The sequence below is a fragment of the Hyperolius riggenbachi genome, chromosome 4, assembly GCF_040937935.1.
Source record: "Hyperolius riggenbachi isolate aHypRig1 chromosome 4, aHypRig1.pri, whole genome shotgun sequence".
Taxonomy (NCBI): domain Eukaryota; kingdom Metazoa; phylum Chordata; class Amphibia; order Anura; family Hyperoliidae; genus Hyperolius; species Hyperolius riggenbachi.
This window is the reverse complement of record NC_090649.1, coordinates 248,428,336-248,455,262: the sequence shown is the minus strand read 5'-3', so window position 1 is coordinate 248,455,262 and position 26,927 is coordinate 248,428,336. Positions and strand designations below refer to the sequence as shown.

The 26,927-nt window shown below is 45.3% G+C and overlaps 1 protein-coding gene and 1 long non-coding RNA gene across 8 annotated transcripts in view; one reads left to right on the top strand and one right to left on the bottom strand.

Moving 5' to 3' along the window:
* Positions 1 to 8,963, top strand: part of LOC137503713 (uncharacterized) — a 58,698-nt gene extending 49,735 nt beyond the window's left edge. For all 7 annotated transcript variants that reach the window (XR_011019307.1, XR_011019308.1, XR_011019306.1 and 4 more), the window contains exons 3-4: positions 6,941 to 7,241; positions 8,674 to 8,963. This is a non-coding gene — a long non-coding RNA (uncharacterized lncRNA). The remainder of the gene's footprint in view (positions 1 to 6,940; positions 7,242 to 8,673) is intronic.
* The window catches only part of LOC137503712 (cytochrome P450 3A9-like), a 124,368-nt gene that overhangs the window by 17,762 nt on the left and 79,679 nt on the right, over positions 1 to 26,927 (bottom strand). The window contains exons 10-11 of the mRNA XM_068231107.1: positions 18,405 to 18,565; positions 8,667 to 8,893 (exon numbers count right to left, since the gene is read on the bottom strand). Of these exons, the coding sequence (XP_068087208.1) occupies positions 8,667 to 8,893; positions 18,405 to 18,565 (388 nt within the window). The remainder of the gene's footprint in view (positions 1 to 8,666; positions 8,894 to 18,404; positions 18,566 to 26,927) is intronic.

The window sequence follows — 26,927 nt, the reverse complement described above, 5'->3', positions numbered from 1 at the left end:
CATGTTATGTGTACACCTACCCGAAAAGTGATTGGACCCGCAGGGGCCCAGGGCAGGACGAGTGGAGCTCTCGTCATTGCCAATTAGCAGGCATAAGTTTGTAGTGCTCACTTTGCTATTCTGATAAGGCATGACAACTCTGATAAGGCATGTCAACTCTGATAAGGCACGCTATTTGTTATAGTGAATCAACCCCTATATGCAATGTGATCTGTCACAACACACAATATTGTGGCATTTGAATGCGATGCAATGATGTTTCTATGGGGCTAGTAAACTGTGCTCATTGCATTGCAATGGGTTATCTGGATAATGCACTGCTTTATAGTGGCAGTGAAGCATACTTTTAGTTATAGTGTATGCATTGCAACGCATCGTATATCTAAGGTGTGATGTGACTTTTTGGCAGCATTGCGTTACGATTCTATCATAAGGCAACGTACATAGTGTGAAAGGAGCCTTAGCGTGTGGAAAGGGTGATGGGAAAGTTTCAGCATCACCGTAGGTGTCCATTGAAATCCGCAGTGAGGTGAAATTTGGGCACCTGCAGCGCCAGTATTACAATAAAAGAAGAGTGGGTCGGCACCACCAAATGTATAAAAAAAGCTCTTTTAATGAACAATATCACAGCAGTTCATTAAAAGAGCTTTTTTGATACATTTGGTGGTGCCGACCCACTCTTCTTTTGTTGTATTGGTCCCAAGAGACACTGGGACGGGGTCGAGGCACACCTGTTGGTACTTTGGTGCTCCTCACTTCACCTCTTTGTATCCAGTATTACAATAGGCACCTATGGTGGTATAGTGGTTAGCACTCTTGCCTTGCAGAGCTGGGTCCCCGGTTCAGATCCCGGCTGGGGCACTAACTGCATGGAGTTTGTATGTTCTCTGCGTGTCTGTGTGGGGTTTCCTCTGAGCACTTTGGTTTCCTACCACCTCAGACAAGATGGCTTCCCCCTAAATTGGCCCTAGACTACAATACATACATAGACATATGTCTATGGCAGGGATTAGATTGTGAGTTTCCCTGAGGGACAGTTAAGTGACATCTGTCATTTGTCCTAAAATCTCTCCCAGTATTTTGACCAGTTGCACACTTCTGCGCATGCATGGCCTCGTCCACTGGCCCATGCCACGCTCCCGTGCCCTGGAGCATACTGCGCATATCCCTCCTGTGCATAGGAGCGTGCAGGAGAGTGGACAACGAGGGAGCCCACATACTGTACCTCATAGGGCTGGAGGAAGCCCCAGGTAAGTATAAATATGGCCATTACTGTTATCTCAGGTTCCCTTTAAAGTGAACCTGAGATGAAAAACATCTCAAGTTTTATACTTATCCCCCTTAGAGCCGTTCAATACCTCGCACACTTCTCTAGGTGGTACCTGTCCCCTACAGTATGGCCCAGTAGCCTAGTGTATTGTGCAAGCGCAGAACGTTCCCAGCCACGGGAGCATGCCTGGCCGAGACACGCATGTGCGACGAAGCAAGACTCAGCCATACTACCAAGCCATACTGCGGGGACAGGAGCCACCTGCAGAGACTGCGAGGGACTGAGCGGCCTCTAGGAAGCCCCAGGTAACTATATTATTTGAAATGTCTTTCATCTCACGTACACTTTAAAGGACTTCCGATGTGACAAATATTACTTACCTGGGGCTTCTTCCAGCCCCTAGCAGCAGTCACAGTCCCTCGCTGCAGCCTTGGTACTCTGCCTTGTCCTGCTGGTAAAGATCGCGACCCCGCCAGCAGATTGTATCTTCTGCGCCTGTGTGGGCATTCATACCCACGCTTCCATGTCATCTGGGGCGTACTGCGCCTGCACAGTACTTGTGCACAGGCGCAGTACGTGTCAGATGACGTGGACACGCAGCCCATGCAGGTGCAGAAGAGACGTCCTGCCAGTGGGGTCGCGATCTTTACTGATGGCCAGCAGGACAACACAGTGGACCGGAGCTGTGGCGAAGGACTGAGACTGCTGCTAGGGGCTGGAAGAAACCCCAGGTGAGTCATATTTGTCACATCAGAGGTCCTTTATGCCCCTGCAATGAAGCAGTGCTGTATATGTGTCTGAGCCATTACTTAATCAAAAAGTACCATATGCCTGCTGTACTACATGTACAAAACAAACTAAATAGTGAGAGGGTCATGGCCAGCTATGTGAAATGTCACTCTTCTAGTAATTGTTTCTCCCTTTGTCTGCAGCTGGGAGATAAGTGGTCAGAGCAGCAGTCTGTGCAGAGAGAGGAGCAGCTTAGGAAGCAAGGGGGGTAGGAGGAGGGGGAATTGTGTGGAATGTATAGGAGGGAGATGTACTCGCTGTCTCCCGTTTTCTCTCTCTCTCTCTCCCCCCCCCCCCCCCCCTTGCTAAAAAAATTTTATGAAGTAGCCTTCTCCCCAGTAGCATTCTCCTCTCCCTTATCAGCGGCATGTGTAACTCCCCTCATCCTAGTTGGAATCCCTCTTGTCAGCTCTTCCTACAGCCTCCGATGATCCTATAGCTCTGCCTCTGTCTGCATGTCATGTGCATTCACCCCACATGCAGGCAGAGTAAAGGATCAAAGGCTGTAGGCAGAGCTGACAGAGAGGAATTCCAGCTGGGATGAGGAGCGTTAAACACATGCCTTGGACCTGATAGTGGCAGCGCAGCTTCACACGCAGTGAGGCCTCATTTCCACTTAGTGCGCTTCTGTCCGCTTTTTATCAGCGCATCAATGTTACAGATTGATACATGTTGCTGAAAAGTGGACAGAAGCGCACAGATGGAAACGAAACCTAAGGGATGATCAATCATCACAGCAGAAGCTGCAAGATAAACTTCTTCTGCCCCGTGCACACGTCTCACCTTGATGACGGTGAGGAGTGGAGCTTTTTTTTTTCCCCCTTAGCAACTTGTGACGTCACTACCCAGAAGGCAGTGCGCACAAGCCTAATTATATACTGCCGCGGACTAACCTCATGAGGGGGCGTGGCTTCCTACTTAAAGGTGCAATACCAGCAAAATGCTAGATTTATATTAGGAAATACTGGGTTTTCATCTATAAAGTGGGTATAGGCTACTTGCTGGCAATAAATTGTTTTGACCTTACAGTTCCTCTTTAAGTTTTTTGTTTACCATATTTGCCAGTATAGTCTGTGTCCATAATGTTTATTCACAGTACACAATTATACCCAGGTCCAATATTTCAACCTTTCACATATATAATCCTTTAGCACAATGCCAGATGCACTAAGCTTTTCCATGTGTTATGTCTCTGTATTATTATATTGCCACAATTTAACACACAATTAACCAGGTACAAGTAATACTAGGTGGCATATTATTATTATTATTATTAATTGTATTCAAGAAACACATTCATACATTAAATTGTTCCATTAGGCAGAGTGGTACAACACAATAACTGTTATGGGTTGCTATGGGTGTGCAGGTTTGTACACACACTAGATTAAACTCGACCACCTTTGAATCTAGTGTGTATATGGAAGCCCACCACCCTCTGTCTTGTGTCACCAAGATATGTAGCCTGCTGAATAAACTCGACTGAATTCTACCCAACACTGTTATTTTCCTTCCTTTCCCCTCCCGCTCCTTTGTGCACCGCACCCTCCGCCTCCCTCCATAGTAAGAGAACTGGCCTGTTGGGATCTGAAACATGTCCCAATTCCTGTTGGGCGACAGTAATGTATGTACCCTGCTTAAGAGCTAGAAGGAACTCTACCCATACGGAACATATGACTGTTTACATCCGGAAGCAAGTGACTGAACTGACCTTTTACAAAGGTGTCCAATTTCATAAGCTCCTCCGATATGTTCCTAAAACTCAGATTATTTTTTGATCAGTGTTTTTAATTGAAAACTGCAAAGTAGAGCACAGAAGCACGGGTAGCTGTGTTTTTGTCTCCAATATCTCAGTAGATTTACTGTGTAAGATCCTCAGTCTTCATGCGAGACAGAACACCGAGACCCGGGCTCACTGGAATGCAGGGTGGCTCTCAGACGCCATTGGTTAAGCTGAGGACACGTTCCCAGTATGCGCTCCGCAGATGTAAACAGTAGCTTACGTGTGCCTGCGTGTCAGCTGACTAATTGGCACGCTGAATAACTATTGGTTGAGTTTCAATTCTGCTTTGTGTTGATTGGTTAGCTCTTGTATTTAAACTCAGTGAACGCCCCCAGTCATCGCCCGTGATAGCATTAGCTTTGGCTTGTTGCTGGGTATGCGCTCACTACCTATTTGATTCCTGTTGCCGTCTATTGCCTTGTATCCTGACCACGTTTCATTTCTGATTCCCGTTGCTGACCACTGCCTTGTATCCTGACCACGTTAAAGAGACACTGAAGCGAAAAAAAAATTATGATATTATGATTTGTATGTGTAGCACAGCTAAGAAATAAAACATCAAGATCAGATACATCAGTGTAATTGTTTCCAGTACAGGAAGAGTTAAGAAACTCCAGTTGTTATCTCTATGCAAAAATGCCATTAATCTCTACGACTTTCAAAGTCGTGGAGAGGGCTGTCTTCTGACTTTTATTATCTCAACTGTAAGTGAACAGTATTCTTTTTATCTGCTAGAGGAGAGGTCATTAGTTCACAGACTGCTCTGAAAGAATCATTTTGAATGCTGAGTGTTGTGTAATCTGCACATACAGTGGTGTGAAAAACTATTTGCCCCCATCCTGATTTCTTATTCTTTTGCATGTTTGTCACACTTAAATGTTTCTGCTCATCAAAAATCGTTAACTATTAGTCAAAGATAACCTAATTGAACACAAAATGCAGTTTTAAATGATGGTTTTTATTATTTAGTAAGAAAAAAAACTCCAAATCTACATGGCCCTGTGTGAAAAAGTGATTGCCCCCCCTTGTTAAAAAATAACTTAAAGGTGGTTTATTACACCTGAGTTCAATTTCTGTAGTCACCCCCAGGCCTGATTACTGCCACACCTGTTTCAATCAAGAAATCACTTAAATAGGAGCTATCTGACACGGAGAAGTAGACCAAAAGCACCTCAAAAGCTAGACATCATGCCAAGATTCAAAGAAATTCAGGAACAAATGAGAACAAAAGTACTGTAATTGAAATCTATCAGTCTGGTAAAGGTTATAAAGCCATTTCTAAAGCTTTGGGACTCCAGCAAACCACAGTGAGAGCCATTATCCACAAATGGCAAACAGTGATGAACCTTCCCAGGAGTGGCCGGCCGACCAAAATTACCCCAAGAGCGCAGAGAAAACTCACCGGAGAGGCCACAAAAAACCCCAGGACAACATCTAAACAACTGCAGGCCTCACTTGCCTCAATTAAGGTCAGTGTTCATGACTCCACCATAAGAAAGAGACTGGGCAAAAACGGCCTGCATGGAAGATATCCAAGGCGCAAACCACTTTTAAGCAAAAAGAACATTAACCTCCTCGGCGTTCTATTGAGATCGCCAGGGAGGCTGCGGGAGGGTTTTTTTTTAATTAAAAAAAAACTATTTCATGCAGCCAACTGAAAGTTGGCTGCATGAAAGCCCACTAGAGGGCGCTCCGGAGGCGTTCTTCCGATCGCCTCCGGCGCCCATAATAAACAAGGAAGGCCGCAATGAGCGGCCTTCCTTGTTTTGCTTAGATCGTCGCCATGGCGACGAGCGGAGTGACGTCATGGACGTCAGCCGACGTCCTGACGTCAGCCGCCTCCGATCCAGCCCTTAGCGCTGGCCGGAACTTTTTGTTCCGGCTGCGCAGGGCTCAGGCGGCTAGGGGGGCCCTCTTTCGCCGCTGCTCGCGGCGAATCGCCGCAGAGCGGCGGCGATCAGGCAGCACACGCGGCTGGCAAAGTGCCGGCTGCGTGTGCTGCACTTTATTTGATAAAAATCGGCCCAGCAGGGCCTGAGCGGCAGCCTCCGGCGGTGATGGACGAGCTGAGCTCGTCCATACCGCTCAGGAGGTTAAGGCTCGTCTCAATTTTGCTAAAAAAAAATCTCAATGATTGCCAAGACTTTTGGGAAAATACCTTGTGGACCGACGAGACAAAAGTTGAACTTTTTGGAAGGTGAGTGTCCCGTTACATCTGGCGTAGAAGTAACACAGCATTTCAGCAAAAGAACATCATACCAACAGTAAAATATGGTGGTGGTAGTGTGATGGTCTGGGGTTGTTTTGCTGCTTCAGGACCTGGAAGGCATGCTGTGATAGATGGAACCATGAATTCTACTGTCTGCCAAAAAATCCTGAAGGAGAATGTCCGGCCATCTGTTCGTCAACTCAAGCTGAAGCGATCTTGGGTGCTGCAGCAGGACAATGACCCAAAACACACCAGCAAATTCACCTCTGAATGGCTGAAGAAAAACAAAATGAAGACTTTGGAGTGGCCTAGTCAAAGTCCTGACCTGAATCCTATTGAGATGTTGTGGCATGACCTTAAAAAGGCTGTTCATGCTAGAAAACCCTCAAATAAAGCTGAATTACAACAATTCTGCAAAGATGAGTGGGCCAAAATTCCTCCAGAGCGCTGTAAAAGACTCGTTGCAAGTTATCGCAAATGCTTGATTGCAGTTATTGCTGCTAAGGGTGGCCCAACTAGTTATTAGGTTCAGGGGGCAATGACTTTTTCACACAGGGCCATGTAGGTTTTGAGGGTTTTTTTCTCACTAAATAATAAAAAACATCATTTAAAAACTGCATTTTGTGTTCAATTATGTTATCTTTGACTAATAGTTAACGGTTTTTGATGAGCAGAAACATTTAAGTGTGACAAACATGCAAAAGAATAAGAAATCAGGAAGGGGGCAAATAGTTTTTCACACCACTGTATAAGAGAATGATGCAATGTTAGAAAACACACTATATACCTGAAAATAAAAATATGAGAATATTTTCTTTGCTGCTAATCTTCTAGTAATTATTCATAGTACACAACCAATTCATTATATCATATTTTTGTTTCGCTTCAGTGTCTCTTTAAACCTCTGATTGATTCCTGTTGCCAACTACTGCCTGGTATCCTGACTACGCTTATCTTTACTGGATTTCCTGTTGCCAACCTTGCTCTTGTACCTGGACTACGCCTGCTAGCTGCCTGGAGTGACCTCTGCTTTGGACACGGACTTGCATGAACGCTTCCTAGACCGACACTGGCTTGCCTAAACTTTGCTATCTCTGGAAAGTGTTCTGAACCACCTTGCTACTCTGGAATATCTGCCTCAGCAGTCATCTGGTTCATTCATCTGGATTGCCTCATCCTCCAGGCCTCAGGTGACATATATATATATATATATATATATATATATATATATATATATATATACATACATATATATAAATACATACACTTGTGAATACTGTGCCCATTGGCCCATTGAATTGCTAAAGTTATTAGGCTCAGTTTGGTGGATTACTATCTGTCAGTCTGTATGCTACATCTACCTGCAGGGTGTATTGTAGTTTTGTGTTAGGTAGGAGTTTGCGCAGGTGTTACGGGCTGGAATATAGGTCAGTCATATGGGCGTACAGTCTGACCTATAGTCATTGACCAGGCAAGCCTGACATACTGTATTATGTTCAGCACCCAATCCTTCCACTGTAAAAGTTCATACACACCTACCAACTATCTGTCCAACTATCTGCCAAACTTGTCTGTTAAGCCCCATACAACTTTTTTTGTGAAACAAGTTGAAACAACTAAAAAAAGTATTTTGCTGTTGTTCAAACAGCTGATAAGACTGATAAGAAGTCAATCCAACTGTTGGATTGACTTTTTATCATTCTTATCAGCTTTTTGAGCAATAGCAAAATACTTTTTTTAGTTGTTTCAACTGGTTTCACAACAAAAGCTGTTTGAGAATTGTGCTGCATAAAAGACCGCTGTTGAGCGTGTGAATGGGGCTTAACAGACAAATTTGGCAGATAGTTGGACAGATAGTTGGTAGGTGTGTATGAACTTTAATGTTTTTTGTCTTCAACACCTATCACCTAAAGCTTTTTACCATGCCAGATAAAAGATCTGTTACGCTACATGCGGCATCCAGAGTCAATTACCACTGCCGAAAGAGACTCTGCTGGGAGCCGCCCTAAGTGTGAACCGCCCTAAGTCTGGCACTTCGATCACCACCAGCCTCACCCACCGGCTGTGCCCCACATAATTTAAATATTATGTAGGCGCATTTGAGCTGATCACTAGCCAGATCCAGTCCATCACAGGGTCACCCTATGTGGATCATAGTGTCTGTAAAAAGTTTGCCATTTTGACCTCCTACAGCACCATACTGCACCACAGAATTTTGCTGGCATGTGCGCAAGGGGGTCAGAGGTACTCAAACTGGCACTGGTCCCACATCCTCCCCCAACGCTGGGTCGCCACCTCATTTTGGAGCAGAAAAACGGATTTATTCCATTGATCGTTTCAGATTGGGTACATATTCCCTTCCCGTCACCCAGTTGATTGTTTCCGATCGATTGCATTTATCTGATTGCCTGGTGGATGGTTTCGGAAATTGGACCATTAGTGGCCACCTTTCCTTTACAGTAGAAATGACAGACAATTTGGGCAGTTTAGTGCATGGCCACAGCTAAAACACAACTGAATGTTTCAAAATTGTACTAGATTAAAATCAGTTTAGAACAAGATAAGTTCAATTTTGACTTGGAATTCAATGATACGACATCTCTTCTGTGCTTTACCTTTCAGGATGGAACTCTTCGGGATTTGGCCAGTATTCAGGATCATGATGCAATGCATAAGCTGGGATCATGCAGATCATCCCTTTAGGTATGGTAATCCCATTGATTTCAACAGTCTGCTTAGAAACCCTCTCTAATCGCCCTGCTGGAGGATACATACGAAGAGTTTCCTGAATCACCATATCAAGATATTCCATCTGGATCAATATGTCATAAGTAGGACTTGCCTGGAAGGGGACACCAAAAGACAATATTTAAAGGACACCCGAGGTGAAAATAAACTAATGAAATAAACAATTGTATCTATAATCCTTCTCCTAAAAATTACTTTTTAAGATATTCCACGGTTTTATTTTATATTTAAATCTACTTTTCAAGTTTTTACTGTTTTATTGTTTTTGCTCAGTAACACATTCATCGAAGTATGCCAGAGCTAAAATCTATGAACTGTTGACCCATGTTATCTCTTTCCTGCTCTCAGAAGCCATTTTCTGCTAGGAAAGTGTTTTATAGTTGTAATTTCTTATCAGTGAGGGTCACACTGTAGTCTGACCCAGTCCTGACTCAGACAGGAACTGCCACTTACATACCTGATATTTAAGTATTTCAGGCAGAGAAATAAAAAAAAGGAACACAGCCTAGTTATTTGTGTGCTAGGCACTGTACATACATGTCTAGCTCATCATGTCACATGTCACCTCGGGTATCCTTTAAGCAGATAAGTAATTTTCAATATTTTAATTTGTATGTTTATTTATGCACAATCTGCATGCCTGCAATAGGTTAATGATGATAAAACTGTAAATATATCTATATACAGTGGTGTGAAAAATTATTTGCCCCCTTCCTGATTTCTTATTCTTTTGCATGTTTGTCACACTTAAATGTTTCTGCTCATCAAAAACCATTAACTATTAGTCAAAAATAACCTAATTGAACACAAAATGCAGTTTTAAATGATAGTTTTTATTATTTAGTGAGAAAAAAACCCTCCAAATCTACATGGCCCTTTGTGAAAAAGTGATTGCCCCCCCTTGTTAAAAAATAACTTAAAGAGACACTGAAGCGAGACTAAATCTCGCTTCAGGTCTTATATATAGCAGGGGCACGTGTGCCCCTGCTAAAACGCCGCTATCCCGCGGCTTAACGGGGGTCCCTTCACCCCCAACCCACCCCCCGCAAAAGTTGGTCGTAAAATGGTCGCTGGTAATCATCTTCCTGGAGGCAGGGCTAACGGCTGCAGCCCTGCCTCCCAGCGCGTCTATCAGACGCGCATCGCCGCCTCTCCCCCGCCCCTCTCAGTGAAGGAAGACTGAGAGGGGCGGGGGAGAGGCGGAGATACGCGTCTGACAGACGCGCATGGGGCAGGGCTGCGGCGGTTAGCCCTGCCCCAACCAGGAAGCGCTCCCCCGCTGCACGGAGGGGGTTTGGGGGGACAGGGACCCCCGTTAAGCCGCGCTATAGCGGCGTTTTAGCAGGGGCACGCATGCCCCTGCTAGCTATGAGGTCTGAAGCGAGATCTATTCTCGCTTCAGACTCTCTTTAAAGGTGGTTTATTACACCTGATTTCAATTTCTGTAGTCACCCCCAGGCCTGATTACTGCCACACCTGTTTCAATCAAGAAATCACTTACCGTATTTTTCGGACTATAAGACGCTCCGGACTATAAGACGCACCCAGGTTTAGAGCATAAAAATCACGGAAAATAAAACTTTTAGTAAACCTGGTGCGTCCATGGTCCAGGAGCAACTTCTATGTGTTCTGCCCCAATTATTGTACCCCTTGTGCCTTCCTTGTACCTCTGGAGAGGGAAGACAGTGCTAGCAGGAGGGTGCCTCGCTGAAAAGATGCTGATTTTCATCACAAACGCCAGCAGATTGCTTGGAGCATTCTGGGCAAAACTTGAGCAGCAGCATTAAAACTGCAGAGGATGAGACTCTTCACAGGGATCCGATGTCCTCTGGTGTCCTGTCCCCCTGTCCTTGGCCCCCTCTGGTGTTGCTGTCCATCATCCCCCCTGACGCCTCTGCCCTTTTAACATAGATCCTGACACCACTGCAGATTACGGTAACCGCAGGTTATACACAAACCTAAGAAAGTGGCCGCACTGGTGTACAGTGTCCCCCTGTCCTTGGCCCCCTCTGGTGTCACTGTCCATCATCCCCCGTGATGCCTCTGCCCCTTAAAAAAATAGATCTTGAGACCGCTGCAGATTAACAACAAGTTTCGGTACACAAACCTAGGAAAGTGGCCACACAGCTTCACATATCCCTCCTGCACTTTGGTATCATTTGCCTCCCCGACGGAGATCGCTGCAGATGACCGGCAAGTTTTTTCACTGCATGAGAGAACGACACACAGCTTCAGAACGCAATGTCCAATCAGGCGAGGGACGCTGCGCGAGGCAGCCAATCACAGCCTTCCCGATAGTCCTGAAGGCGGGACAAGGGCTCTCTCAGCGGGGCTGGTGATTGGGAGGAAGCAGGGAGCAGAGAGGGCTGTGATTGGCTGTCTCGCGCAGCGCCCCTCGCCTGATTGGACATTGCGTTCTGAAGCTGTGTGTCGCCTTCCCGTGCCGTGAAAAAACTTGCCGGTCATCTGCAGCGCTCTCGGTCGGGGAGGCAATTGATACCGAAGTGCAGGAGGGATATGTGAAGCTGTGTGGCCACTTTCCTAGGTTTGTGTACCGAAACTTGCTGTTAATCTGCAGCGGTCTCAAGATCTATTTTAAAGGGGCAGAGGCATCACGGGGGATGATGGACAGTGACACCAGAGGGGGCCAAGGACAGGGGGACACTGTACACCCGAGGGGATGATGGACAGAGGGGGACAGCAGACAACAGTGGGGACAGAGGGAAGGACAGCGCCAGTCAAAAAATGTAGTATTCGGATTATAAGACGCACCAACTTTTCCCCCCACTTTTGGGGGAGAAAAAGTGCGTCTTATATTCCGAAAAATACGGTAAATAGGAGCTATCTGACACAGAGAAGTAGACCAAAAGCACCTCAAAGGCTAGACATCATGCCAAGATCCAAAGAAATTCAGGAACAAATGAGAACAAAAGTACTGTAATTGAAATCTATCAGTCTGGTAAAGGTTATAAAGCCATTTCTACAGCTTTGGGACTCCAGCGAACCACAGTGAGAGCCATTATCCACAAATGGCAAACACATGGAACAGTGATGAACCTTCCCAGGAGTGGCCGGCCGACCAAAATTACCCCAAGAGTGCAGAGAAAACTCATCCGAGAGGCCACAAAAGACCCCAGGACCACATCTAAAGAACTGCAGGCCTCACTTGCCTCAATTAAGGTCAGTGTTCATGACACCACCATAAGAAAGAGACTGGGCAAAAACGGCCTGCATGGAAGATATCCAAGGGTCAAACCACTTTTAAGCAAAAAGAACATTAAGGCTCGTCTCAATTTTGCTAAAAAAAACATCTCAATGATTGCCAAGACTTTTGGGAAAATACCTTGTGGACCGACGAGACAAAAGTTGAACTTTTTGGAAGGTGCGTGTCCCGTTACATCTGGCGTAGAAGTAACACAGCATTTTAGCAGAAGAACATCATACCAACAGTAAAATATGGTGGTGGTAGTGTGATGGTCTGCGTTTTTTTTGCTGCTTTAGGACCTGGAAGGCATGCTGTGATAGATGGAACCATGAATTCTACTGTCTGCCAAAAAATCCTGAAGGAGAATGTCCGGCCATCTGTTCGTCAACTCAAGCTGAAGCGATCTTGGGTGCTGCAGCAGGACAATGACCCAAAACACACCAGCAAGTTCACCTCTGAATGGCTGAAGAAAAACAAAATGAAGACTTTGGAGAGGCCTAGTCAAAGTCCTGACCTGAATCCTATTGAGATGTTGTGGCATGACCTTAAAAAGGCGGTTCATGCTAGAAAACCCTCAAATAAAGCTGAATTACAACAATTCTGCAAAGATGAGTGGGCCAAAATTCCTCCAGAGCACTGTAAAAGACTCGTTGCAAGTTATCGCAAATGCTTGATTGCAGTTATTGCTGCTAAGGGTGGCCCAACCAGTTATTAGGTTCAGGGGGCAATTTCTTTTTCACACAGGGCCATGTAGGTTTTGAGGTTTTTTTCTCACTAAATAATAAAAAACATCATTTAAAAACTGCATTTTGTATTCAATTATGTTATCTTTGACTAATAGTTAACGGTTTTTGATGAGCAGAAACATTAGAATAAGAAATCAGGAAGGGGGCAAATAGTTTTTCACACCACTGTATATAAAATCGTACGTGTGTGTGTCTGTGTTTCCGTGTATGTATGTATGTGCCGCGATCACTCGAAAACGCCTATACCGATTTGACAGAAACTTGGTATACAGATCCCTTACTACCTGCGATGATATGTTCTGGGGGTCTCGCATCCCCCTGCACACCTAGGCAGAGCTACAAACAGCCAATCAAATTCCACCCATTCATGTCAATGGAAAAAATGTAAAAGGCTTCCATTCTCACAGTAATCAAGCCAAAGTCCCCACACTTGGCACAGTTGGTCACTTGGTAACCAAAGTTAAAAATCCAGGAAAAGTGGACGGAGCATAAAACAGCCAATCAAATTTCAGCCATTCATTTTAAATGGGAAAATGTAAACTGCAGCCATTCTTACACTGTTAACTGCAGGGTTCTCAAACTTGGCACAGTTGGTCACTGGGTGAATGAGATTTAGATTCAGGAAAGTGGCTGGAGCCTACAACAGCCAATCAAAATTCAGCTATTGAGTTTCAAGGGGACAATTTAAACGGCTGCCATTCTTACACTGTAAATGGCAGAGGCAGATGCTTCAAACATGCTACAGTCGGGCATTGGGTGACTGGGGCCCAAATTCTGTAAAGGGGCTGGGGGCCACAAACAGCTAATCAGATTTCCTTGGTGGATAAACTGCTTCCACTAACACATTTTTGATGCCAGGAACCTGAAAGCTCACAAACTTCGTCATATAGCGACTGTGTGTCAAGGTTACAAAAACTGGGTGGAGCCAAAAACAAATTTCACTGGGAAAATATAAACTGCAGCCATTCTTACACTGCTAATGGTATGGTTCTCAAACTTTGCACAGTTGGTCACTGGGTGACTGGGATTAATATTCAGAAAAGTGGGTAGAGCCTAAAAAAGCCAATCAAAATTCACCTGTCGATTTTCAAGGGGAATATTAAAATTGCTGCCATTCTTGCACTGTTAATGGCACAAGCCTCAAACCTGGTACAGTTGGTCATTGGGTGACTGGGGTTCATTTTAACCACTTAAGCCAATCTGGATGGATATATTTGTCCAAAAATCGCCACTCAAAGGCAATCTGGACGAATATATCCATCCAGCAGTGTTGCTACCCTTGTGCACACGTATTTGCGTGCAGGCAGCTTGTTCCCCACAGTTATTACAGGGGATTGATTGCTGAAGAGGAACAGTGTTCCTCCAAGACAAACGATTCCCTACAAATTAATCAAATGCCTCCAATCAGTAGGTATTTGATTCATGAACCGAAATGTTAAAAAAAAAAATCTCTCGCACTCCCTAGTATCTTCCAGGAGAGTACTTAGCGCCACCTAGTGGCCAAAAAGTAAAATAAAAGTAGAAGTCGAAACCAAAAAAAAACAATACACACTAAATAAAAACTGATTGACTCCCCACCCTGCCCATTAACTAAAAATATAAAAGCACACGTTTAAAATTTAAAAACAAAAATTACAGTTTAAAAAAAAATACATAAATCGTTAAATGAGGGACTAAACTTTTTAATATGTATTTTGTGAAGGTATATTACTTTATTACCTTTACCTTTATTACCTTATTACCTTTAGCCTATATGGGCTTGTAATTAGTGATGGACTCAAAATTGAAAAAATGCACATTTATTTCTAAATAAAATATTTGCGGCATACATTGTACTAGGGAAATATTTTGAATGTTGCAATAACCTGGACAAATGGCCGAAAACTGAGAAATAATGATTTTTTTTCTCTTTTTTTTCTTATTATTCCTGTTAAAATGCATTTAGAATAAAATAATACTTAGCAAAATGTACCACCCAAAGAAAGCCGAATTGGTGGCAAAAAACAAGATATAGATCATACAGGTGTGATAAGTAGTGATAAAATTATTGGCGAATGAATGGAAGGAGCGCTGACAGGGGAAAATTGCCTTCGTCCTTAAGGTGAAAACATCTGCAGGTTGAAGTGGTTAAGAAAGGGGGCGGAGCCACATACAGCCAATCAGATTTGTTTCATTTTACTGGGAAAATACAAATGATTGATGCCAAGGACTCCAAAGCTCACAAACTTGGTCATTGAGTGACTGTGTGTCCAGGTTACAAAAAGTAGGCGGAGCCAAAAACTAATTTCACTGGGAGAAATATAAACTGCAGCCATTCTTACACTGTTAACCTCCTTGCCGGTTATCCTGAGCTCAGCTCAGGGTAACCTGCGCAGGAGGATTTCTCAGGCCCCGCTGGGCCGATTTCTATCAAATTAAAAGGAGCACACGCAGCCGGCACTTTGCCAGCCGCATGTGCTACCTGATTGCCGCTGCAGCGCGGCGATCCGCCGCGTGCATCGGCGAAAGAGGGTCCCCCCAGCCGCCCGAGCCCAGCGCAGCCGGAACAAACAGTTCCGGTCAGCGCTAAGGGCTGGATCGCTCATTGCGGCCTTCCTTGTTACTTCTGATTGCCGGAGGCGATCAGAAGTGCGCATACGGAGCGCCCTCTAGTGGGCTTTCATGCAGCCAACTTTCAGTTGGCTGCATGAAATAGTTGTTTTTTTTTATTTAAAAAAAACCCTCCCGCAGCCGCCCTGGCGATCTTAATAGAACGCCAGGGAGGTTAATGGCAGGGTTCTCAAACTTTGCCCAGATGGTCACTGGGTGACTGAGATTAATATTCAGGGAAGTGGGTGGAGCCTATAATAGCCATTCAAAATTCACCTGTTGATTTTCAAGGGGAATATTTAAATTGCTGCCAATTTTACACTGTTAATAGCAGATGCCTCAAACCTGCTACAGTTGGTCATTGGGTGACTGGGGTTCAAATTCTAGAGAGGGGATGGAGCCACAAACAGCCAATCTGATTTGTTTAATTTCTGTGGGAGTATACAAATTATTGATGCCAAAGACCCCAAAGCTCACAAACTTGGTCATTGAGTGTTTGTGTGTTAGGGTTAGAAAAAGTGGACGGAGCCAACACCAGCCAAATACATACCCACAGATAACTGGCAAATTAAATTATGGTGATTGAATCTTCCATTGTCGGAAAAAAAAAAATCAATGCCTGCATGGCCTGCTTTATAGCCTGGCTGAGGCCACCAGATTTGATAGACAGATCTCGCTCTGATTAAATCTGATCAGAGAAGGATCTATTGCTGCCAGTGTACTGTACATAAATGAAATCTATTCAAACTCTGTGGAGCCGTCTCTGCCTGCCGGGCACCCCAGGTCTTCCCCATTGAATATGTTCCCTGGGGGTGCTGCAGTGGAGTACAAACTCACCTGTCCACTGGTGTGCTCCTCCTGTGTCTTCTCTCTATCACTTCCAGGACACTGGTACTCTGTGACCTGGTGGAATGTGTGTTACCACGTACATGCTGCCAGGTCAAGAGGTACAAGGACAGAATGGTGATGGAGAGAAGAATACAGGAGGAGCATCCAAGCAGACAGGTGAGCCCATTACAACAGTCACCACAGGCCTGTTGGGGAACACATTTCATATTGGGGGAGACTGGGGTGAGTCAATCGGTCATCCAGAAAATGAACGACATTACCCTCATGGTTTTGCTGCATTGATCTTAACCACTTGAGGACCAGGCATCTTTTCTGTGATCTGTGCTGCGTGGGCTTTCCAGCCCACAGCACAGATCACTTTGCAGCCAGGGCGACCAGACTTCCCCCCTTTTTTCCCCACTAGGGGGATGTCCTGCTGGGGGGGTTTGAACGCATCCGGCTATCTGCGTTTTGCGGGGGAGCTCCTCAAAGCCCCCCTCCGCAGCGATTTCCGCCCTCCCTCTACTTCCCTCCCTCTCCCTCTCGCTATGGGCGGCACAGGATGGAGATCCATCCTGCGCCGCCTCTGATAGGCTTCAGCCTATCAGATGCCGGCGATCCCCGGCCAATTAGAGGCCGGGGATCGCCGATCCCCTTTACGCCGTATGATGTAAACACCGGGTATTTCTTCCCCACGTGTTTACATTTAGCCTGCGAGACGCGATCGGAGGCTCGCAGGCTGTTCACGGAGACACCCTCCGTGAACTGACATGGAAAGGCCACTCGTACAAGCAGCCGTTTCCATGTAATACCACTTACGTGGTCGTTAAGTGGTTTTAAAGAGAACCTGAAATGAGAAGCATCTCAGGTCTCAGGTTCCTTACTTACCCCTTGAGGCCACTCAGTCCCCCGCTGTCTCCCCAGGTGGCTTCTGTCAACCGCAATACTGCCCGAAAGCCTGGCCAAGTCGTGCTTTATCGCGCATGCGTGGCTCGGCCAGGCACACTTCCCTGTTACGCTGCCATCCCTGGGAGCGTTCTGCACCTGCACAGCAGTACTGCGCAAGCTCAGAATGCTCCCAGCAGGGGGAGGAGCCTGTCGGCCCAACTGCATGCGCGACAAAATGTGACTAGGCCAGGCTTTTGGGTCAATATTGCGGGTGACAGGAGCCACCTGGGAAGACGGCGAGGGAGGAGCGGTCTCAAGGGGGTTTAACCTCCTTGGCGGTTAAATTTTTTTGCCAAGGAGGCTGCATCACACTTTTTTTGTATTTTTTTTTCTGTTTCATGTAGCTACTCGAGTGGTAGCTACATGAAACACCACTAGAGGGTGCATGTGTCCCTCTAGTCCGATCGCCGCCAGCAACAACAGTAAACAGGAGATTGCGTATAGAACGCGATCTCCTGTTTGGCTTCTCCTGTTGCCATAGCGATGATCGGAATGACGTCATGGATGTCAGCCGACGTCCTGATGTCTGGCGTACCCGATCCAGCCCTTTGCGCTGCCCGGGAGTGATTGGTCCGGGCTGCGCAGGGCTCTGGCGGGGGGGGGCCCTCTTTCGCCTCTGCGTGCGGCCGATCGCCGCGCGGCGGCGCCGATCAAGCTGTACGCGTGGCTAGCAAACTGCTAGCCACGCGTCCAGCACTTTAAAGAATTTAAATCGCCCCACCAGGGGCTGAGATATCCACCGAGGCGGCTTAGGAGGTACCGCTAAGGAGGTTAAGTAAGCCCCGGGTAAATATGGTACCTGAGACCCTTCTCATCTCAGGTTCGCTGTAAATGTTCAGTGTGGATTGAAGCCAGTATGACAACCAGGCAAGCTGCATATGTAAAAGGCATCAGGGATCACATCTTAAACTTTTTTCCCTGTACAGGTTTATTTTAAACTTCTTGGCTACAGCTTAACGTTAAGCCTCGTACCCACATACAAGGCATGTCATCCATCGTGGATCAGGTCCCGATCCCTTGGGCAGAGGCACTGCAGAAACATTGCATGGGGGAGGATACGGGGATGACCGTCAGAGTAGAGCAGGAGTAATGCCAGCCAGTGGGTGGACTGAGTGGGTAGGACAGTGCTCTCGGGCCAGCGATCAGCCAAATCGATCCACCAGGCTGATTGCTGGCTAAAGTATCACAGCATTTGGGGCGGCTGTACACATGCTAGATTCTCAGCAGAGGCAATCATTATGATGCTTTCAAGCCATTCATCTGTTTTTTTTGCATCTGTTTTTGCTTACCTTGTCAGGAAGATATGTGTCAATTTCTTCCTGTAATTTCTGTTGTACATCAGGGTGGGTTGCCAGGTTATGAAAAATGAAGCTCAAAGTCAAACTAGTGGTCTCAAATCCAGCCAATATAAAAATAATGGATTGTGCCATTATTTCAGTATCTGTGAGAGCTGTGAAAAGAAAACTCCTTCCGTTATAGGTTTATGAATCTGCTGGTACAATACATTAGACTATGTTCATTTTATAGTAGATTTTAATGAACATTTCTTAGTATTTGTGTTGCCTGCATTACTCTGCCTTAGAATTAGAATTAAGCATCAGAAAGGAGTTTTTGTTGAGGAAGAAGTTAGGGTAAATATCAGAAATATTTATTGTTGGGGGAAAAGTTAGGCTTAGAGAGACCCTTAACAGGTTAAAAAAACAGAATTTACACTGACCTGAGGCTTCCTCCAGCCCACCGTAGGCCGTGAGGTCCCCCGGCGTCCTCCTGGCTCCTTCCCTGGTCCCGGTCCCAGCTCTGGTTACACGACAACTTTGGCCTGAAGCTTCCCGCTGCGGATGATTGTGGTGTTATGCCGGCCGGCTACGCGTCATCACGCTGGCCGGCATGAGAGTCCTGCTCATGCGTTAGTCAATCTTAAAGAACCACGCATGCGCAGGACTCTCACGCCGGCCAGCGTGATGACGCGTAGCCAGCCGGCATGATGACGCGATCCTCCACAGCAGGAAGCAGACTTGCCAACTTTAGGCCGAAGTCGTCGTGCAACCAGAGTTGGGACCGGGACCAGTGAAGGAGCCAGGAGGACGCCGGGGGACCTCGCGACCTACGGGGGGGGGGGGGGGGGGGGGCTGTAGGAAGCCCCAGGGAAGTGTAAATTCTGTTTTTATTACCTGCTCAGGGTCTCTTTAAAGGCCCAAGAAAGATGCCAAAATAAATGTTTTTTCCTATGTTTTGTCAAAATTGACTATAAGCCAGGGCCGGATATACCTTAAGGCACTGTAGGCACTTGCCTACAGGGGCCTGATGATGGAAAGGCAGCTCACTACCCTCACCAAGTGCCTCCTGCCCTATGCAGAGAGCTAAGTGGAGTGTAAAGGAGAGGTTATTCACCCAGGTCTCGGCATTTCACTGATGAGAGTTCTCTTCAGTCAGGGGCACCTCTAGCAACATAAAAGGTACCTCCACCTACCTAATGCTAAGGGACACCTGTAGTTACATTTTATGGACAAGGGAAGTAAGGCAGAAGTGACAGCTGGGCTACCTAGCACACTTGCGGTGTGGTTTGTCAGCGTTTGTAAGTTTATGGAGGGCGAAGTCTAGGGTGCCAGGAGATCTGTGCCTATAGGCTCCTGTGATGTAAATCTGGGCCTCACTATAGCTGATTGCCTGTGTCAATTCCAGTACACCCTGAGAGTAACATAAACACCCCCAGGACATGTACCACAAGTTGAAGACCTATGTCCTGTACAACACTCTCACATTATTGATGGGTGCATCTAAAGACAAAAAGAGGCATTCAGGAACCATGACTGCATTAAGTGCCTCACAAAAATTTCGACTGAATATATATAGCCAACCGTTGTGCTTCTCCTAGATCAGGCTGGACAGATGAGCTTGATTAGCCTTTTATACAGCATCGCCAAGCCTCCCCTTTCCATTTTGTCACACACACCTAACTGAAAAATATAGATTCCACCCAATAAAACCAGCTCTGCTTGTGGGTGGTCTTTAACCCACCTTAGCCCCACCACCTACACACAGGCATACCATGCACTAGGCCAGGCTAGGAATGGCCTGTCCCAAAATCACTCCTGTGCCTCAGGCCACGACCCTCGCCAACAGCAGTAAGGAGGAATGTGTCAGGCCAGCCCCATCATCACCCATGCAGTATCCACACTTGACAATGGTCATAACAGGAGAGAATGATTACAGTCTGTAACGTCCCCACACCTTTCAATCCAGGAAAAGTATATGAAGCTCAGGCAGGCCAGTCTGCTCATACTATATGGCAGCCCTCCTCCAAAAGACACTTGGCGGTATATTCACTAAACTGCACTGAGCAAAACAACGTGCATAAAGTTTTATCGCATGACAAGTAGCGCGATTACATTCAATGCATTACGCTCTACTTATTGTGTGTAAGGCTTTAGACATGTTATTCTGCCTACCACAGTTTGGTAAATATTTACTAGTTGAGTGCCAACCAGAAGTATCTTAACCACTGTACCAGCAGTCTCTGCCCCTGGTACAGAAAAACATCACCTCCCGACGAATCGCCGCACATACCCGCTGCTCTTGCTGGTCGTGACACTGCCCCATCGACGCATGCTCCTCTCTCTGCCACCTTTACGGCTGTGCTTACAGCAGGTCAGGAGCTGCTTTCATTGGCTCCTGATGCTGTCTATCAATGGGAGCCAATGTGATTGGCTCTCCGTGATCATGCCTCAGGAGCCATTGAAAGCGGTTCCTGACCTGCTTACAGAGCTCAGCCGTCTTATAGACAGCAGAGCGAGCAAATTGCAGAGTGGTGAGATCGGTGGTAACGGCAGGGACACACGATTCTTTGTGACGTTGAATCTACATCCAGTCAGGGCTGCTGCACCACCTGCTGGACGTAGATTTGTACTACGTTGGTGTGGAACTAGTTAAGGATGTCATGTTATGAGCTTTTGCAGTATTTTGGTAAGTATTAGGGCAAGAGGTAATGGGCTTGATCCACAAAGCGGTGCTAACTGTTAGCACGCCTGTGAAAAGCCCCTTAGCACGCCTAAAAGAGATTTTCGCGCGCAAAGTTATGCGCACAAAACTTTACGCACGTAAACCTTTATCCGCACAGTAAACCTTTATGCGCGCATAAAGGTTTACGTGCGTAAAGTTTTGCACGCATAACTTTGCACATGATTTCTTAAAGCTTTGTGCGTGCTAACTACTTAGCATCCTAGTTAGCACGCCCAAAGCCTTTAGGCGTGCTAACTAGGTTAGCACCGCTTTGTGAATCGAGCCCAATATTTTATTTTTTTTTTGAGGGGTTGTTGAAATGGTTCTGGGTTGAAATGGTTTTCATGGGTTCCGGTGCAAGGTTTACTTTGGGCCCCCCAAGCGCTCTATACATAACAATTGGTACGGCACACCAAAACCTGCCAAGGATAACCACAGTGTCAGAGGTGCAAGGAGGGGATGGGGAACAGTTTGTTAATGAGTACTACTCATAAAAGCTCCATTAGAAGTGATTATTATGAGCATAGGACAAATAGAGAGCTAATACTGTGGCTGAGGGTGGGCCCCTCTGGCCCAAGGGTCCCGATGCAGTTTCTACCTCTGCAGCCTCAATTGCTACGCCACTGCTTGTTCGTACCATATCTACTGAACATTGCAAGTAAAAAAGTACACAAAATAAGTTGTTATAAAAAAAAAAAAAGTTTTTTTTTTTTTTGTGCTACCTTCATAAAAGTAAGGGACCTGAACCAACTGAGTAAATATCAGAAACACAATCCCTAGATGCACTTAAAGTGAACCTCCAGACTAAAAATCTACTCAGCAGCACTGAAAAGGCTTGGTGTTTCTTTAACAGTTTCACAGCATCAGAACTTTGTTTTTCTTACATAAGCCTTATTTTTTAGCTGCACAGAATCTTTTTTTTTTTTTCACAATCAAAGTTTATTATAGCAAAAGAGAAACAGTGGTTAAACATACACAGCTTGACATAATCATATCGTTCAATACAATAGCTCAATCCACTTATATAATAAACTAGAAGATGCTATGTCTTGCATACCACATTTGACAAAATACTACATGTCTGAGGAGACCATCAGGTCATATTCCATTTATCAGTTCCGTACTCTCACACCGGAGGGGATACAGGACCCAAGGCATATAAAAGAGCAGGCGAGATTAGCTTGAGAGGGCCTACCACAAGGCTATAGTGGGAGGGAAAGGGTTAGACCCTTCCATTGTCACTCATAAGTTGTTTGTATTCATCTGACTGTTGAAAGTCATTCCAGATTGACCATGTCATAGTATATTGCTCTGACCTGTCTTGTGATGTAAGGATCATATGCTCCATAGTTTCGATCTGTTCTATTCTCTTGAACCAGGATTGAATTGAGGGGGATACGGAAGACTTCCAATGCAGGGGAATCATTGCCCTAGCGGCATTGATAAGATGTATAGTCACCGATTTCTTATAAGCCTTCAGGGGTTCATGTGTATTGTGTAGTAAGAAATAGCCGGGATTAAAAGGAATAGGTTCTCCTATGATTTTGCCAATTATTTGGTGAACTGAGGACCAATACCCCGACAAGGACGGGCATGACCAGAAGATATGGTATATATCTCCCCCGTTTGCTCCACACCTCCAGCATACATCTGGGGATGCAGGGAAGATCCTATGCAGGGTACAAGGAGTCCTGTACCATCTGGACAGGATTTTAAATCCCATTTCTTGTGTAGTGACATTTAATGAACCCTTGTGAGATAGTAGGAGTATTTTTTGCCATTGATCTGCTTCAATTTCTTCCCCCAGATCTTTTTCCCATAATTCTTGATACCTTATCTTAGAGGAGACTAATGGGGTTAAAAGCATATGGTATACCGTGGAGACTATATGTCTGTGCTGAGTGAGATTTGTAAGAAGGTTTTCAAATGGCGATAGCGGAGCTGTACATGCATTGCTTTTCAATATAGATTGTAAAAAATGTCTAATTTGGAAATATTGCCAATTAGTGATTGAACTATTCTCATTCAGCAAAGACATTTCTTGCATGGATTTAATCCTACCCTGTATTATAAAATCTTTCACTCTCGGATAGCTTTCCTTACTCCAAGATAAGAGAAAGGGGATGTCTTTGGCTGGTGCAAAATCGGGGTTGTCGTTGAGAGGGGTAAGGGGGCCTGGAAGTTTCAATAATCCCAGCTTTGGGAGCCATTTTCTCATAGTTTTCACTGAGGCAGCAATGAGGGGGTTTTGCCAGGATGCTTGACTTTTCGCAGGACAGCTGAACCATCCTAGAGATGCTGGTGTACAGTCAGTAGTCTCTTGTTCAATCTCAACCCAGGGCTTAGGATTTTCAGGGAGCGCCCATTCCACCACCCTTGAGAGCTGGGCAGCCATGTGATATTTCTGAAGGTCTGGTAAACCCGTACCCCCCTCTTCTTTTGGCATGGATAGGGTAACTCTTCTGATTCTGGGGGGTTTATTTCCCCAGATGAACCTATTAATTTTTGTCTGGAGGTTCTTAAGGAAACTAGGCGGAAGGTCAATGGGGATACATTGGCTAATGTATAGGAGCCTGGGTAGCAAGTTCATTTTGACTGCAGCCATTCTACCGAACCATGACATATATGATTGTTTCCCCCAACTGAGTAAATCCGTCTCAAGAGTTCTCCCTATTTTCCCAAAATTGCTGACAAATAGGTCTTTTAAGTCTGGAGTGATGAGGATTCCCAAGTATTTAAATGAGTGTTTGGCCCACTGGAATGAAAAGTTTTCTTTACAAGTTTTAACCACCCCTGCATCAAGGGAGAGATTTAGCGCTTGTGATTTGTGGAAATTAATTTTCAGGTTTGAAACCATACCAAATTCTGTGAATTTATGAATCAGACTGGGTAGTGAGATCAGGGGGTTTTGAAGAAAAAACAGTAGGTCATCAGCAAATGCAGCTACTACGTGATGGGATGCTCCCACTGTGATTCCCTGGATGTTAGGATCTGATCTAATGGCGTTTAAGAAGGGTTCCATTGTAAGTATGTAGATAAGGGGTGAAAGGGGGCACCCCTGCCTGGTCCCATTGGTAATAGGAAGTGGTTTAGATAATACCCCATTCACTTTCACCCGAGCTGTTGGATTTGTGTATAAGAATCCAATCCACCTGCACATTGCCTCACCGATCCCCAGGCTTGACAGGGTGGCACGGATATAGTCCCATGCCACCCTGTCAAATGCCTTTTCCGCGTCAGTCGAGAGCATAAATGCTCGAATGCCCTTTTTTTTTGCAAACGCCATTAGGTCAATTGATCGCATGACATTATCCTTTGCTTCCCTGCCTGGGACAAATCCAGCCTGGTCTGGTTTTATATGTGCTGGTATAAATGGGAGGAGACGATTTGCCAGTATTTTTGCTAGTAGTTTGGCGTCAAGATTTAGCAATGAGATGGGTCTATAGTTTGCACAGAACTGAGGATCCTTGTCAGCCTTAGGTATAACAGCAATGTGCGCCTCCAGGAATTGTGAGGAGGGAATGGAACCATCTGTAATTGCATTACATGCGGCCACAAAAGCTGGGGCCAGTTTCCCTGCGTGTAACTTATAATATTGGCTTGTAAAGCCATCTGGGCCGGGCGCTTTCCCTGTTTTCAGGGCTTTGACTGCCAGAAGAAATTCATCTTCTGAAATAGGGGCTTCCATTTCTTCACATTCCGATTGCTCTAAATGTAGGGGTAAAGCATACTTGGAGATAAAATTCTGTAAGCATTTAGATCTAATTGGGCCCGGTCCAGATGCCTGTCCTTGGTCTTGTAGATTATATAGGGACTCATAAAATTGCCTGAATCCCTCTGCGATATCCTCAGCTCTGTACAATCTATTTTGTTTGTTGTCTATCAGGGATGTGATATTGGTACGAGTGGTTTGTTTCCTGAGCGCTCTTGCCAAGTACTTCCCGCTTTTGTTCCCATGCTCATAGAAAATCTTTTTATAAGCTAACAGTTTACGTCTGGCGTCTGAGTAGAGTAATTTATCCAGGTCTATGCGCGCTTTGTTTAGTTCTTCCATGTTTGATATGGCCAGGGATCTCTTATGGGCCCCTTCCAAGCGTTTTATTCTTTCTAATAAGCTCCTACTCCCTTCCTCCCTCTCTTTTTTCAATTTGGAGCCTATCTTGATGAAGTGGCCCCTCATTACTGCCTTGTGTGCTTCCCAAATGGATATTTGGGATGCTTGTGATCCGTTGTTTAATTGGAAGTAGTCCTCAAGGACTTCTATGCTTTTTTGCACTCTGGTTTTGTCCGAGAGAATATTAGGATGAAGCTTCCAGGACCATGTTGTGAATGTTTTGTCTGGAGTTGTGAGGGTCAGGAAAATTGGTGCATGGTCGGATATTGACTTAGTGCCTATTGTAGCTTTTTGCACGAGATTTAAGTCTCTTTGGGCTATAAAAAAGTAGTCAATTCTGGAATACTTTTGGTGGATGGGGGAGAAGAAAGTGTAGTCCCTTTCATTTGGGTGTGTGATTCTCCAAGGGTCCACCAGCGTCATATTTTGTAGTTTGATTTTGATAAATTTCAAGGCTTTGTAGGAGAGCGCTGATGATCCATTGGAGCAATCCTGCAAGGGGTTCAATGGGACATTAAAGTCCCCACACATGATCAGGAGGCCTCTACTAAAGCTTGACAATTTTGTTAAGGTTGAGGCTATGAAGGATGGTTGTTTTTTGTTTGGGACATACACATTTGCTAGTGTGACCTCTTTGTTAGCTAGCCTCCCCCTCACAAATAGGTAACGACCTTCTGGGTCCACCTCTCTTCCCTCCTCAATGAATGCAATATCTCTGTGGAGGAAGATAGACACCCCTTTAGTTTTAGATGTGGGGGACGTAGCATGAAATGCTAATGGGAATTTGTAGTGAAATCTCTTTGGTATATGGTTGGTACGTAAATGCGTTTCCTGTAGGAATGCAAAGTGAGTTTTTTCTCTTATCAGATAGTCAAACACTACAGTGCGTTTTTCTGGCGTATTAAGGCCGTTTACATTGAGTGATATCATCCTCCACTGAGACCCTCCCTCTCGAGTTGTACCTCTTGGGTCTTCGACTGCCATTTTACCGCTAGTGGTACAGGATGTTGTTTGGGAATGAAATACCCGCCCTCCAATCAGGAAACTGTTAGCAATTAAGAGGGGGAGTATGAGCACAAGAGTCAGAGAGGGGATTTTCCGGTGTGAGAGTGGGTGTACCCCAGACATATATATTCCAATGCTTGCGTAAGCAATTGAAGAAAGTCCCACGTGGGTGCGATATGGAGGGTCGCACACACCACCTAAGTGGGTTTCACAATGTCAGTGTATTATAGATACACTGTGTGGGGGGCTCGGAAGACGTGCCAGAGCCGTTTATAAAAATCAAAGTTTTAACAGTATTAACAAATAACAAGTAAAGTCTAACAAGTTTTAGTCTTAAAGTCTACTCATAGTTAACCGCTGTGTCCGCTATTCTTCAGCTTCTTTTCGGACTGGGCCAAGTGTCCAGTCATAGCCAGGCATACTATTATCCAAGTTTTAACTGCCCAACAGAGGCAAGCGAGCATAACGTTTAAGCATTGAAACTTGGAGGTTAAAGAATATCAATACTCTGTTTATAAAACTGTAAAGTATGCTAGGGGGGGAGAAAAATAGCATCCCGAGATCATAACCTTGTTCTCCACATTTATATTTCTGGTACGGACAGTTACCTTATTGCTCCACTAATCACCCCATTACCACCTATCTCTCATTACAGCCATAGGGGACATATACTGGGAGGCAGACATTAGGACAT